This window comes from Juglans microcarpa x Juglans regia, chromosome 7D, assembly GCF_004785595.1.
Source record: "Juglans microcarpa x Juglans regia isolate MS1-56 chromosome 7D, Jm3101_v1.0, whole genome shotgun sequence".
NCBI lineage: Eukaryota > Viridiplantae > Streptophyta > Magnoliopsida > Fagales > Juglandaceae > Juglans > Juglans microcarpa x Juglans regia.
Genome location: NC_054606.1, coordinates 1,142,886 through 1,157,722, shown reverse-complemented (window position 1 = coordinate 1,157,722; position 14,837 = coordinate 1,142,886). Strand labels below are relative to the sequence as shown.

At 35.6% G+C, this 14,837-nt stretch overlaps 2 protein-coding genes across 3 annotated transcripts; both read right to left on the bottom strand.

Annotated features, from left to right (window-relative positions):
- Positions 1-4,130: 4,130 nt before the first annotated feature.
- Positions 4,131-7,154, bottom strand: LOC121240066 (protein LATERAL ROOT PRIMORDIUM 1-like). 2 transcript variants are annotated; one of them, XR_005935435.1, is made up of 4 exons: positions 6,136-7,154; positions 5,585-5,890; positions 4,831-4,915; positions 4,131-4,702 (listed from the first exon to the last, which is right to left on the bottom strand). XR_005935435.1 is itself a non-coding variant. In XM_041137519.1 (3 exons), exons 1-2 carry the CDS (start codon positions 6,770-6,772, stop codon positions 5,598-5,600), a joined length of 930 nt encoding a protein of 309 aa, XP_040993453.1. In that variant the 5' UTR covers positions 6,773-7,148; the 3' UTR covers positions 4,131-4,358; positions 5,585-5,597. The 2 variants fall into 2 exon arrangements, 1 of the variants encoding a protein (XP_040993453.1); XM_041137519.1 differs by lacking the exon at positions 4,831-4,915 and having other exon boundaries at positions 4,131-4,358; positions 6,136-7,148.
- Positions 7,155-9,579: 2,425 nt separating this feature from the next.
- LOC121239820 lies at positions 9,580-14,181 on the bottom strand. The gene is made up of 8 exons (XM_041137150.1): positions 13,782-14,181; positions 13,086-13,370; positions 12,515-12,574; positions 12,203-12,412; positions 11,388-11,506; positions 11,199-11,296; positions 10,097-10,221; positions 9,580-10,018 (listed from the first exon to the last, which is right to left on the bottom strand). Exons 1-8 carry the CDS (start codon positions 14,028-14,030, stop codon positions 9,857-9,859), a joined length of 1,308 nt encoding a protein of 435 aa, XP_040993084.1. The 5' UTR covers positions 14,031-14,181; the 3' UTR covers positions 9,580-9,856.
- Positions 14,182-14,837: the final 656 nt, after the last annotated feature.

The window sequence follows — 14,837 nt, the reverse complement described above, 5'->3', positions numbered from 1 at the left end:
CTATTCATGTTTGAGTTGCAGATTTTATGAGAGATATATATACATACATATATATATATATATATATATATATGGGTTGTCCTTTTAGTGAAAGAATAATATTGTTGCTGATACTGATAGCTCGGAAGGGTTGGAGAGTCTAGGAGGGAATAATGGGTTAGCAACTTAGCACTCTCGAGGCTAATGTGACTATAAAACGTTTTCTTTTTCATTGACTTGTATTTAAAAAAATAAAAAATAATAAAATAATTCTCACCCACATTCTCAGTGTGTCATTTCATTGCAGGCTTTTTAGTCAAGTGGACCGTTTTGCATTATTTGAAAAAATCTTGAGAGTAACTGCTCACGCCTCATCCAAAATATATCTTATGCGATTAAATAAATTAATAAATTTATTACTAAACAAATTGATAAAGTCCCACGTAGCCCCCCTTCCCTTCCCCCACGAATTCGAAAAGTTGAAAACACTCCATTGCTACCGAAGTTGATTTGAGCTGCGATGGAGAGGAAGGAGGGAGTTGTCGTGATTGGAGTTCGACGGTAGGGGTTGCTACAAAGTCGTGAGGCTCGGTGGTGGTGGCCAGGCTAGTGCACGGTGGCGGCATGGTGGCAAGAGAGGGGGAGACCCATTTCGGGTTGGACTGATCTGAGTTGTGATGGAGAGTTGTCGTGACTTGGGTTTGACGGTAGGGGTTGCTGGGAGGTCGTGGGCTCGGTGGTGGTGGCTGGCTGGTTTACGGCGGTGGGCAGCGGCATTTTGGGACTAAATCCGTGTGAAACCCATTTCGCGAGTGGAGAGGACGCTGCGCATGGAGGTTCGAAGGTGGCTGGAGGGTCGTCGATGTGAGGGGAGCCGGTGAGATGGTCGGTGGCATAGCTGGGTGGCCGACAACAGTGGAGATAGGTCGAACACGATTCGGTTGCTTGGCGAGGAAGGAGTATGCGGCGCGGCGAGGGAGGAGTACACGAGCATCAGCAGTACTGACGGTGAGGCTGGAGGCTAACGATGGTGGTGGCCGGTGACTGCAGGTGGCACACGGCAAGGCTGGGTGGGCTAAGAGAGGGAATCGGGTGGGGGTAGGGGTAGGGGTTGAAATGTGTCGGTTTTGGAGAATTTTTTTTTTTTTAAAAGGGTCACGTGTGCTACGGATTACTCGTGAATAGTATTTGATCTGTAGCACAACTCTTTCTTTTTTTTGGGATATGATTATTTAATTAATTCAAATCCAAAGTGAGTAAACCATATAACCTTTTTTCTTTTAAAAATTTCAGGTACAGTCAATTTTGCATACTTTTTATATATTCTACTAATGTAATTGGTCGCATTACTTTTTTTAATATAAAATAATTATTTTGACCAATCACATCAATAGAGTGTATGAAAAGTATACAAAAGTGACTGTATATAGCAAAACTCTATATCTTTATATGTTTGTGAATCTATATGGGTATATGCCCTCACTTGTATAACTTTAGATATAAGCCTGATGATGGGTAAGGATGGAAGCATACAAAAATACTACGTGGGATAATGGGGGCAGCACTATTGAAAGAGTGTAAACTATTCTATTTCTCTTCATTTGTTTATATATTTTAAAATAAAACATATCTAGTTATATATATATATATAGTACTAGTTCTGGTTGCTGGTTAGGATTTGATTACATATGATGTAGAAATGATGTTTTCATACTTGATTTTGTCATCTTCAGTGTCATATGAGTTTATATGTCACGTTTAGAGTTACTTTTATTTATTTATTAGCTTATGAAACTACTTAAAAAATACACGTGTAAATAGAAAAATAATAAGATTTAAGATGAATAATAAATTTAATTCTATGTATCTATCATGCCCAAAAAATAATGGGAGTAATTCACAGCAAATTTTTGGATGGATAGATGCAGCCACGTCGATCTGAAGGGCGAGTGGCCACTGGCCCTTTAACCTAATAGTATGTCCACCCCTCCCAAATGAAATCTCCCAATCTCATCTTTCCAGCTGTGTATAAAAAACAACCAAAACAATAAAACTTTTTCGAAATTCTAAACAAAATATAATAAATAATTTTAAATTTTAAATTCTAAAATAAAAATAATAATTTAATAATATTTTTTTCTATTTTCATTCCAACTTACTATCTAAACCTCTCTTAAGATTTCAATTGGATAGTGAGGTGATCTTAAATAATTTGTAAATAATAATAAAAAATTAATGATAGAATATTAAATAGGAGTGAATATTAATGAAAAATAATAATAAAATAATAAATAACGGTGGAGTATTATAAGAATATTCTACTACCCAAACTAGCGCTAACTAGCGTGAATGGAATAATTATTAAATATTTTCAAAATAAAGATATATGATACCTTCATCTTATTATAAAATGTCACGCCAATTAAAATTGATATTTATATAAGCAACATTAATTATATTATATATTGTAATTGAATGTGAATAACTTATTCTTTGTATTTTTAGAATTCTCATCTCATCTAATGTTATCATTACATATTTTTCAAATCCTCATACAAAATATAATAAATAATTCAACTTTTTCAAATCCTAATTTAATTTTTTCAAATTTCAAAATAATAATAATATTAAAACATAATATTTTAAATTTTCAAACAAAACATAAAATTCTTATAAAAAAAAAATTTAAGTACAAATGAGGGTAGGTCCTAACCTTCCCCGGCAAGAGACCGCAGATCCAGACCGACCCAACATGTTGGCTTCCGATACTTGCCTTGAGTCCTATCCATGGGCTTGGGAATGAGGAGTGAGACGGCATATTTTGTTGTATAAATTTTATTTGAGTGGGGCTACTATGCCGTCTCATTTTTACCGTTGGGCGTACCGCTTAGAGTTGTTTTTTTTTAATACATTTAAATATTTTTAAAAAATAAAAAAATATATCAATACACTAAAAATCACTTTCTTAATTAATAAATAAAAAAATAAAAATAATTTTTTTGCAAAGCGATCAAATAAAACGATAAATGTGAGTCAGCATAGTAGCGTTTCTCATTTTCTTTTTATAGAAGATGGGTCTTGTTCCAAACTTAAAGCACGGTTGCTTTTGACGAAAGATGGAGTAAAACAAGATACAGTCGGTGAAAATAAAAGAGTTGCTTTTGTAAACCTTTCGATTAAGCCCTATCAAAAGTTGCGGACAAAAATCGTTTTACCGTATAAAAATGCTAGAGTCACGACATTTAGGTCTCGATAATTTTTTTTAATTTTTAAGTAAGTATTTTTTAGTGATATTGTGATTTAAAAAATATATATATATATATATATATATATATTTAAGAATATAAAAGAAAAAATAAATGAAAAAAAATAATTTATTCTTCTCAGGAGTCAGGACCGGTCTCTTGCTACATTTTCCTCTTCCGCCGCTCTTTACCGTATAGATTTTCATTTTCCAACACTGGTTTTCTAACTGCAACATGAGATTGCCCAAAATCTGTGATGCTGATTTGGTCTGTCATAAAAGAAACGGAAGGAATGTCCAGAACTAGGTTGCAGGCCAGCACTCTCATAATCACTTGACCAAATACAACTAACCATCCTATACCCCAGTGTTATTGAGGGTTCAGAATGTCATCAATTAGCGTCCAACCACCAAAGAGGATGCTGGAAGCAAATAGACCCAGCAGTATTTTGGGGTCTACAATGTCATATATTGAATGCATAGGGTTGGTATGTTAATTTTGTGGTGAATTATTGAGGAAACTGAGAGAAAAAAGTAATTAATTTATCCAACATCCATTACAGCATTTATGCCGCTGTTGTTCTTCTGGTGGGTGGCCTAGTCCCTTCCTTGAAGGAAAGCCAGACCATTTGAATCTTCAATTGTGCAGTTTTATTACCCTATAAGATCAACGTTACGCTGCCATACTTTTAGACTAAAGTCTCCCTCCAGGTTTTGACAGTATTTGTGGTAAATAACTCATGCCTGTAATCTATACACTAGTTTGGAATATGTTCATCAGCTCACGTCTTTCGAATACCTTCTGGAATATCCTTTTCCTTTTTAATTTTTTCAAATGAATTTAGAGAAGCAAGTCATTGAAAGATTCACAAATTTAAATTAGCTGCAAAGAAACAGAATTTCAAAGTGAATCAAAGCATTTAGGACAAGTTTTTCATTCCAAAACTGTACAGGAATCTCCATGAAACCCCAACATGACATGCCTGCTTTCTTACATAAGAGCTGAAGGAAAGGCTCCTATATGCTTTCTCTATTTGCATTCATATATTTATGCAGAAGACAATTTACATTAACCAATTCTGATGCTCAACTTGTGCAGAACCAAGAACCTGTACTGGTGGATTTCATTCATCACCTGCCATATGACAAACGGTTTCTAGTTGGTGTCCTGCAATGTCTCATTATTTTGTTTTAACAACTAAGGAATGTAGTAGGAGAGAAAATATTTTGCAAAATGAATAGATTTTCAATCAGCAACAAGTCAGTAATGACTTCCCGAGACTGTGATATGATATTTATCATGTGAAAGACTGCTCCATTACCACAAAACCAACAATTAAAGATTGCTGGGAAATCCACTCTCAACCCACTTCAGGGTGCACCATAAGCAAGTTGGATACAAATGCATCATCAATTCAAAAGTTATGTTGACAATCATGCTTCATTGTATGGCTAATTAGGTATTGTTTTGGTCCGAGAATGCGGGGAAAGAAAAGAAGATGAGAATATGATGCAATTATGATTCCCAGCAATGTCCAATTTTCATTTATATCTCCATTTTGGAATATTCCAGACCATTCGAAGGCGGTGAAAATACTAGAAAGCCATTGGCTGAGCGTTTCAGAACCGGTATGAGCACTTCTTGGCAAAAGATCCCACTAACAATTGCAGAATTCTTAACCACACTACTTACTGAAGAAAACATACACATAAGCACAATACCATGGCACTATTGTATCTAATTCAAACAATGGTGTGCCCTTACACAAAGGGAAAGTACGGGGATTAAATGAGTATAACCTTGGCTAAGTTTTAGAATGAATGAAAGTATGAGATTGGAGTAATGATATGCACAAACATCTTGTTAAGAAAATCTTGACCAAGTTTTACAAGTCCATGAAAACATGAGATTCAAAACAAAAATGCGCAAACAGGCGGTTAGAACCTCGAATAAAGACTCGAGGCCCACAAAAAATTTCAACTCCTAGTACATTCCTAGGTGCACTAGGGTAACGCCTTTAGCATTTCTGTAGTGGATGTAGACAAAAAGTATGTGCAGTGTCTTTTCCTTTTCTCCATTGATGTATAATGACATAACAACAGCGACCCATCCATTCTCAAATTAATTAATGCTCGATTAAAAGTCTAAACTCGTTGAAAAAGAAATCTAGTAACAAGTTGGAAGCTCAAGTTTGGGAGAAGAAAGTTAAACATCTTAGGAAGCAGGGCATTCAAATGCCAGATGTTAGTAAGGAGAACACTTCAGATTGATGCATTTTTATTTCAAGCTAGATTAATCATTTTGCTCTGACAATGACCATAAGAGAAATATTTAAGCTATTGAGTATTTTAAGGCCTTACCATTGAGCAATCTTCAGCTGCCAGAGCTTGGATGAGCATTTGAAGGAGCCACAATTGGAGAAGAGGACTCCCTATTCCTTCCACCCCGACTACTACTTTCCAAATGCATTTGTGAAACAGAAGGGAACGAGTTTTTATCATCAACCCCATGATCATAGAGAAACCCTTTGAACACATGACCACTAATGCTCACTGTAGCCTGGTAGACAATCTCGGCTTCACCACTACTCACGGCTGTGACTCTGTGACACCTGAATACCGCCGGTGCGCGAACTTGGCGCGGTAAGGAGTGTTTAAAACTTGCATCTGTTATTCCAAAAAAAAAAAAAAATACCCAAATCCGTCAAGTGCCTCAATTCCAAGAATCAGCCTCTTGAAACGTAGATTATCTAAAGAGAAAGAGACCCAAAATCTACAATCCAATAAAACTGTCATTTTGTCTAAAGCTTGCCTCTTTACTTGAATAAACCATATCAGTTATCTTCTATGGTGGAGTCATCATCACAAAAGTTTGTTACAACGAAAGAAAGAGAGTGGGAGATGGAGAAGACCTTGGTGGCTAGAGCTAATGCCAGTACTCCTAGGAGTGGTAGCATTAGATGTTGAAGCATGAGACGTAGCATTAACATTAGGAGGTGACACCTCAATTCTTGGCCTTTTAACCCCAGAGGAAGACCCGGAAGAAGCATCACCATCACCCCCCACCAGCGACATCCTCCGATCCCGCCGTCGAGCTGCCGGAACCCACGTGCTCCTCACGTGAGTAGCACAATCATTACCACGGCTCTTACAGCAAGTCCTGCACCTCCTATAAGTACAATCCTTCTTAGCCTTGTTCCCACAATCCCTGCAAACCCTCATACCACTCCCACTACTCTCAAACATCTGCTCAGAAGCATCATTTTCGACGTCAATCCCACCTTTGTTTGAGGAACTCAGTTCTTGACCTTTCTTTAGAGTCCAACAGTTGGGGTTATTAGAGTTGCCGCAGTCTTGGACGCCATTGTTTGAGGGTGTGATGCATGGAGTGGCAGTTAAAAGCGGGAAAATGCCGAGACCTACACCAAGGGCGGCTGAGGAAGGTAGAGGAAGGTTAGGGTGGTGATCAGCAGAAATGGGTTGGTTTTGTTGGTGCATGGAAGAGGTTGGAGCAATGAGAACAAGGTCTCGGAGGCCCAACATGCCCATATGGTCAGCAAGAAAAAGTGGTGGCGGTGGATATTTGATTAATAGTGCTTATGGTCGGCAGATATGGCCTTGGTGAATGGTACTGATTTAAGTGAATAATGCAAAATTTTCGTATTTATCCAAAGCTATGGAAGATCTATTTAATTTACAAGGTAAATCAGAAAGTGATCTGAGATGATAATCTTTCGGACTACTATAGGTTTCAGCAACAGAAGTACTACTTGTGCACAGAGAGAGAGGGAGAGAGAGAGAGAGAGGGAGAGATGGTGAGGCTTCTCCAACCGCTACAAGTTCTAGTACCTATCGATTTGCTGAAGATCCAGCCTTTTCAACCTGCGTAACTATGATTACTAATTAAAAAAAGAAAACCACAGTAGGTATAAATACTTTTAGCAAGTATTTAGTCAGAATAAAAATATACGTCAGTGGATTGAAAAGGTTAAAGCAGAGTCTCACGTTTACAAAGGAAGGGGAGGGAATGAAGTCTTGTATTGAAACATTTTTTGGGAAAGGAGTTTCCCAGCTCAGCTGCATTTTTCTATGTACGAAAAAAGTATATAAAATGTTATTTGATCTCAAATTCAATACAATTTGAGAAAAAAAGAAAATGCTTAATCTATAAAATAAAAATTATAAATAAAAGTGACTTAATGTAATAATACAAGAGATTATAAAACACATGTTAATATAAAATAAATTGGACATTTCATATTAAAATTCTAATCTTATGTGCAAGGGCTTTAGAACCATAGTTGGTGGATAGACTGTTTATAATTGAAAAGTATGAGTAATAGGAAAGGGAGGAGGACATAGTAATTGAAAAGTATGAGTAATAGGAAAGGGAGGAGGACATAGTTAGGTAGAAATCACTAAGAATTTTTTATTTTTTTTTCCTCAACTAAGGTTTTTTTTTTTCCTTGGTTGCACGATATATGGCCTGGCTAGTCTAATCATAGGTCAAGATCAGACCCCTACATAGCCGAGGCTCCATTGCCATAGCTGGCCTACCTATTGCCTTTCACTGGATAAAGTTAAACCTCTCTTTGGCCTACCTGATTGATGTTGATGTGCCATGATTTACTTATCCCCCTCCCCTCTTTTTGTTATTCCTCCTATTAATTTTTTGTTTTGAGAATAGCAACAATACATCTTCCAACAAATTAACATTACGTGCATATATAAGCTCAATTACTTTGCTTGGTTAATTCCTACACTTTACTATTATTTTGACCTCATCTTCTAACTTAATGTTTTATGGACCATAACTTGCACTATTGCCTTAAGGCACAAGGACATGATAATGCATGTCATGGGTCAGAGAAATATTTTCAAGTTGTTGCTTGAAGTGCCTTCCCACGATTCAACATTTTTATGGGGTTGTTCTGTTGCTTTTTAGTAAGTAATGGCGTTATTCTCTTTTAATTTAGCTAGGGGATTTGGTGCGTCCTTATGTGTGTGTGTATATATATATATTTGAAATAATACATATATCTAGTTGTGGATCAGTCTTCTTCTGGGGGCAGATACAAGGGATTTTGGTTCTTTTGTACACCAACGTGAAAGGGATTTTTCTTATGTTTTCTTATTGGATACCTCTCAAAACTTTCAAAAAAAAAAAAAAAAAAGCATGGGGCCGACCTATACAGATCAAGGTAAGCGTTTCATCAGCCTACATGCCTTTAGGCTATAGCCTAGCCCTAGGCATCTAAATGGGTTTGGTTTTACTTTTTTTTCGTAGGGCAGGTTGTTGATATTTGATGGGATATCATGAAAGATTTAAGAGAGGATTATTTTATTTTATAATTTCATCCGTAACTTTTCTTTCTGTTTTGAACGGGGCAACCCAAAAGGCACATTTTCTTTTGCGACCGTCTCATATGCTAGTGGACGTTGGATGCATCTTTTATGTGAAGAGACTCAACTCGTATCTTAACTTTAATGACAATTGATAAAGAAAAGTAGGGGTGTAAAATTGTATTAATGGGTATTATATTATATGAATTAATTGATTTGTTAAATTTATCGTGTCAAAATTTTAAATCATAACACGACTTATCAACAAAATGAATTGACGCGATACGACACAACTTGTTAGTAAATACTATAAAATAGGTTAACACGACATGACCTGATTTGTTTTAATCCGTTTATGTAAATGAGTTGAATAGACCCGAAATTAATTCATTTGATCTAATTAAGTTTAGCATAATTTTATATAAATGTTAAAATCACAATATCTATAAAAAAAATATAAAACTAACTACAAATTCAAAATTACAATCCAGACAATAAAAATATTGAAATCAATTTTACTTTTAGATATGAGGATATAATTGTAACTTTAACTTTTTTAACGGATCAAAAAAGATTGACTTGTTATCAACCCGTTAAGCATTGTATCTTAATGGGTCAAAATGCTATTATTGTGTTACATTCGTGTTGACTTAACTGATCGTATCACATGTTGTCACCCCTATAAAAAAAAATTCATTGAAAAATATAAAAATAGACAAGGAAATACCAATATCCTTTTTTCTTTTTCTTTTTCTTTTTTTAACCTGGTTTGATAATTACTTTTATCATTTGGGTTTTCTTCACTCTTGCGTCTTTTAAGTTTTGAATTCAAGAAAAACATTCAATTTTAGAAGTTTTGAAAGTGAATGAATCTCTAACAATCATCGTGCGGATTATTTTTCCAAACATGCCCCAAATAAGTTTTGTGTCATTACTTCTCGAGAAATAAATAGAAAATTTGTGATAGATATACTTACACAAGTTGGTTAACAATATGGCGATTGACTGTCACGTGTGTGAATGGATAATTTTATCCAATCAACATGTAATAAGGTCCTCCGATTACATGTCTTCTAAATGGGAATCTCCTCACTGATCTCATGGGCTTAAACTCTACAACATGAGTTATATACATAGGGCTCCAATGTCCTAGGCTCTAGATATGTGTCATTTTGGCAAAATGCATTGCAACTCTTCCGGCTTATGCCTCGATTGGAGGATTTAAAGTTCAATAAACTTTAAATTCAAATCTGGTCTCTTAAGGCTGTGTGACACAATTTACAGGAGGCACTACCATGGTTCAGAGTTATTACCTAGATAATTTCTAATATATGATGGCCTGGTCCAACCTTCCTCCATCAAAATGAGGTTGAGGCGTATCATCAATTTCTCCACGGCATCTTCCTCCAGGTTACTAAGTGAATCAGGCGATTGTTTTATTGAGGAAGAATCCTGCAATCATTTAAGAAATCCTGTTAGCTAATTCAAAAGTAAAATCACATGTTATGCCATATAGATAGAGAATTGTACCTTCGCATCCTGGTACAACTTCAGATATTGCAGTGATTGCTCAAAGAATCCACAATGGTAGAGAAGAATGCTATAATCTCTTAATTCCTTTGTATCAGTATCTAGGAGGATAAGACGTTCACATGCTGTAACAATAGGAAGAATTCCCAGATAAATAGGGGTAGAAACAATTGAGAAGATCTTTTCATTTAAGGATAGAGTTTAATCATTCAATGATTTGTGTGCAGGGAATCCACGGCGAAAATGAAATAGAAGGGAAAGGCACTATAAGTTGATTAGGTTTAACTTGGCAACCTCGACCATTAATGCTTGAGGCAGATCCTAATTATAATCAAATGGTAAGCCGAGTTTCAAAGCAATATCAAGAGATGACACGTTAACCGTTTTAGTGATAACTGCTTCCAAAAAAAAAAAGAAAGTACTAGGAGCACATAAGTTTTTCATATGATTCCATGAAATTGAGAAAGCCTCCAAGCCTGCTAATATGGGTTGTGCATTAAAATTTCAAAGGAAGCAAAATAGAAGCCTGTCATTAACAACTGAAGTTAAAGTGCTGTCTCAACTATATATAGTGAGAAACCACCCAAAAGTACTCAAAAGAAAAAAAAGACACTGAAAGGTAGTTTCATGGTAACAAAGCTAATGATGAATTCCTACGTGGATCAATAAACAGCATGTCATCCTCCTCTAATGCTTGTTAGGCTAAAAACCCCTTGGATGAGGTACCCTAAAAGAACTCAGCAACCAAGCAATCCCGATTTGACAAATCACAAAGAGTATAATCTATTCCCAGGCAATGATTATTGCAGCATGATTGATTTCTTGACTCCAAATTAAACTTTATGTCAAATCAACATAAGTCCTGCATCAAATCAAAGGCATTGCAGAGCGCTGCAAGCACGTAGGATCTATTATTTTGGATGGAAACAGAAAAATGTTTTTGTAGTAGCCAAAACATCTCAAACCTCAAGTCCATTTTACTTTCTAGCGCCATCAACTCAGAAGTAACACCAACTCACTAGCAACATCAACTCATAAGTAGAAAGAAAAAGAATCTACTCGACCATCTTCTAGGAAAGTAAAAGCTGCATATAATACATACTAGATAATGCACGCCTCATGTCCCCAAAACGTACACTAGTCCAAACACCACGTTCTAGCCGATGCTGAGCAGCCTTGGCAGATGCAATCTGAAAGCCACTGCAAATTATGATATGAACATCCCATGTAAACCTTTCTGTGGAAAATGAAGTATGCATTGGATTGCAATGTAATTAAAAACTTGAGTTACCTTTCTTCACCAATATTTGATCTATCAATGCAATTAGCGGCATGTGCTGCCCATAAGAATAAACTCCTGGTGTGATCATGTTGAAATGGCCAGAAAGCATTTTTCAGATTTCTCAAAATCTGCGCATTTTGTAAACTGTAAGGACCAGAAGCAAAATTGATGTGCTGAACAAAAAATTAAAACTGAAATTGAAGCTCCTTCACTCAATACATGTGCGCCATAGACCCTTTTTTTTTTTTTTTTTTTGATAGGTAAAAGAAATATGTGCACCATAGACTTACAAAAAGCTAACTATGCAGACAGAGAGCATACATAGATTAATTTTTCTAATATCCTTAAAACATCCTTCTCTAACTTTCCCAGTATTATCTCATGGAATTTCAAATTGGCCTTCCATTGGGGTAAACTGAGGCCTTAAGTAATCTCTATTGATCTCCTAATGTTTAGAGATTAGTGTGATAGGATAATAACACAAAATGGAAAAGTAAGCAAGGCCATTACTCCCACTTCAGTCAGAACTTTTTTTTTCATAAGTAAAAGTAAAGTTTTATTGATATAAGAGACATCACCCAAGTAAACCGGTAGTATACTGAACATGCCTAATAACACCACTCATAAACCCTGCGAAATTTTGTGATACTGCATTCATATGGAACTAGAGGAATAACCGAAAAACACAGGAAAACAGAAAGAAAAAGTAGAAAACACACCATCAGACATTAACTTCTACTGTTTTTTGAACTTGCATAAAAACCTTAATGACACGTCATAGAAAAGAAGACAATACTGCAAGCAATCAAAAATGTAGAAGTCACCTCCACCAATAACATTTGTGATGTAATTATATGTGGTTGATCCGAGTCCTTGCTTTTCTGTTTATCATAGCCTCTAGGTAGACTATGCAAATCATGCGGAAAGAAAATTTCCACATCAAAATTCACAAGGCCCCACAAGCGAAGCATTTTCAGGACTTCTGAATATATAAGTGAAAGCATTGCAATGGATCCTGAACGATGGGTCAAGACCTGTTCAGATGTTAAGAATTAATTACCAAAAAAACCCACCATGTTTCATAGCTTTCTCTCAGAAACAGCTCTGAATAACAACACAGTAGGCAGAATCCATACCGAGTGAAGATAAAGAGCTCGTGGCTCTGCTTGATTTTTTGAATGTGTCCTTCGGAAACCCTGAAAAGAAGAAAAACACATCATGCAAAAGCAAATACCATCAGAGCAAGGGGTGCAACATAGCTGATGAGATAGATCAATATGAAATCAGTGGATGTGACTATTAACTTTTTGCTGACTTCATTTATATTTACAGGAACTGCTGTATTTATATTATAATATTGCTCATCAAATCCGTGTAGGTCAACAAATATACATCTGTTTCAAAATTATAAGACTAGGTCCTTTACAAATTCAACAGCCCCAATTAAACATGAAATTGAATGATGATCTCACAATCACAATAAATGACATGAAATATATATATATATATATATTATTGGCACCGGGGTGTCCGAGAACAAAGTCCCGACTAATCCTGGACATGAAGAAAAAAAAAATCGAAACAGCACAAACTCCTTTCCCCCAGACAATCTACAATGCAGGGCCTCCTCTTACAAGTTTTCATTTTCTTTAAGTAAACCAAATTCAACTTTGATTTCAAAAGCCAAAAACTCTTCGGATAGCATACCTTCATGCCATACAGGTATCTCTCTAAACTCTCCAAGAACTTCTCAGGAGATGACCTGTAGGAAGAGTTATACTGTGAGCAGTATCCCACGGAAAGGTCGTCCAGTCTTTCAATGAAAGCATCCACAGGGAGAGGAACGGAAGAGTGCGAAACAAGCGAATCATCCTCTGCAGCAATATAAAGAGCTGTTTTCCCCAAATCAACGCATCTATTAATGGTGATGCTGGTTTCCCTCTCTATATCAGATAATTTTCGAATCTGTGCACAGAAACCCTCCCTTGCTTCCTTCTCAATGATTAATCATAAAAAAAATTCACCAAATTGAACAACACAAAATAATGACTTTAGATTCAGACACAAGAAATTGACGAGGCATAAAGTTATCTCTAAAAGAAAATGAAGCAAATCCTTCTAAAAATGGAAACTAATTTACATTAACCAAAAAAGAACAAAAAGAAATAAAAATAAATTTCACGGGCTAAGCTCGAAGAGTCCAAGAACAAATAAACCGAAATTAAAATCACATATAGATAAATCATAATTAACCTAAATAATCGATTTACAAACAATAAGCTCATGAAATTTTATATCTGTTCATTAAAAAAACTCAATAAAATCAGGAGCAAAAACAACAAATTACGAAAAAAATGAGACACGGATGAAAAAAAATGAAGAAGAAAAGGAAATGGTAGTTACTCTGGCATGCGAAGTGTCGATTCCAGAAGATTCCAGAGCCTCGTGGAGAATGAACTTCGGGTCGCTCCCCACGGACTGGGAATTCGATTCGGCACGACACACCAAGCGAGAACACGAGAAACAACAAGAAGGTAGTGGAGGAGGAGGAGAAGAGGATTGGAATTTGGGGAATTTGGAAGGCGTTGTGAGTAAAGAGGCTCTCGAAATCCATTGAGAGGAGGAGGCAACAGAAGAAGCCAACGAACTCATCTTCTATCGTTTATGCGAGCGAGAGAAAGAGGAGAGGGAGAGGAGGGAGGGGGCGTTAACAGCAGAGTATCAACTTAGAGACATGGAGAACATCTTGGACAGGTGGCGGCAAAGCAGCTATTTGCAGTTAATGTTAAGATGCACTAATTTTAGACCAATAAATACACACATAAATAGCTGCCCCACTTTCTGCGTTTTGTCTGCGTTTTGTCTGCGATATTTTCTCGGTAGGCCGTTCTACGGAGACCGAAGGTCTACCAATAGAACTGACCGATTACCACGCTTTTTTTTTTTTTTTTTTTTTTTCTCTTTTTACATTGAGATTTTTTTAATATTTAAGAAAATAATAATAATTTAATACATTTGTTAATATTTAAAAAAACAACAAAAAAATAAAAATAAAAATGCACCCATCGGTGCAAATGCTCGCTAACATTTCTCTTTCTCGGTGTATATGTTTGGCGGCTGTTAAAAGAGTTTTTAAGTGAAAAATTACCTCTACAGTTCTATGATTTACGAGTCATGTGAAATTCCTTCTGTAAAAAGAGAGATACACTTTATATTTATTTTTTTAAGATAAATTCCATTTTCTTATCTTTTTAAATTTTAAATTGCACAAAATTTAGGCACCTTAAATTATATTTAATATTATTTTTATTTAATAAAAATAAAAAATAATTTTTTAATTATTTGTCCATACATTAAAACTAAATGACCAGAAAAAGGATAAAAACTTTTGCGAATAATTCTGTTAATGAAAATATATTGTTTAAAATGTAATTATTCAGTTTTAAGATGAATTTAAGT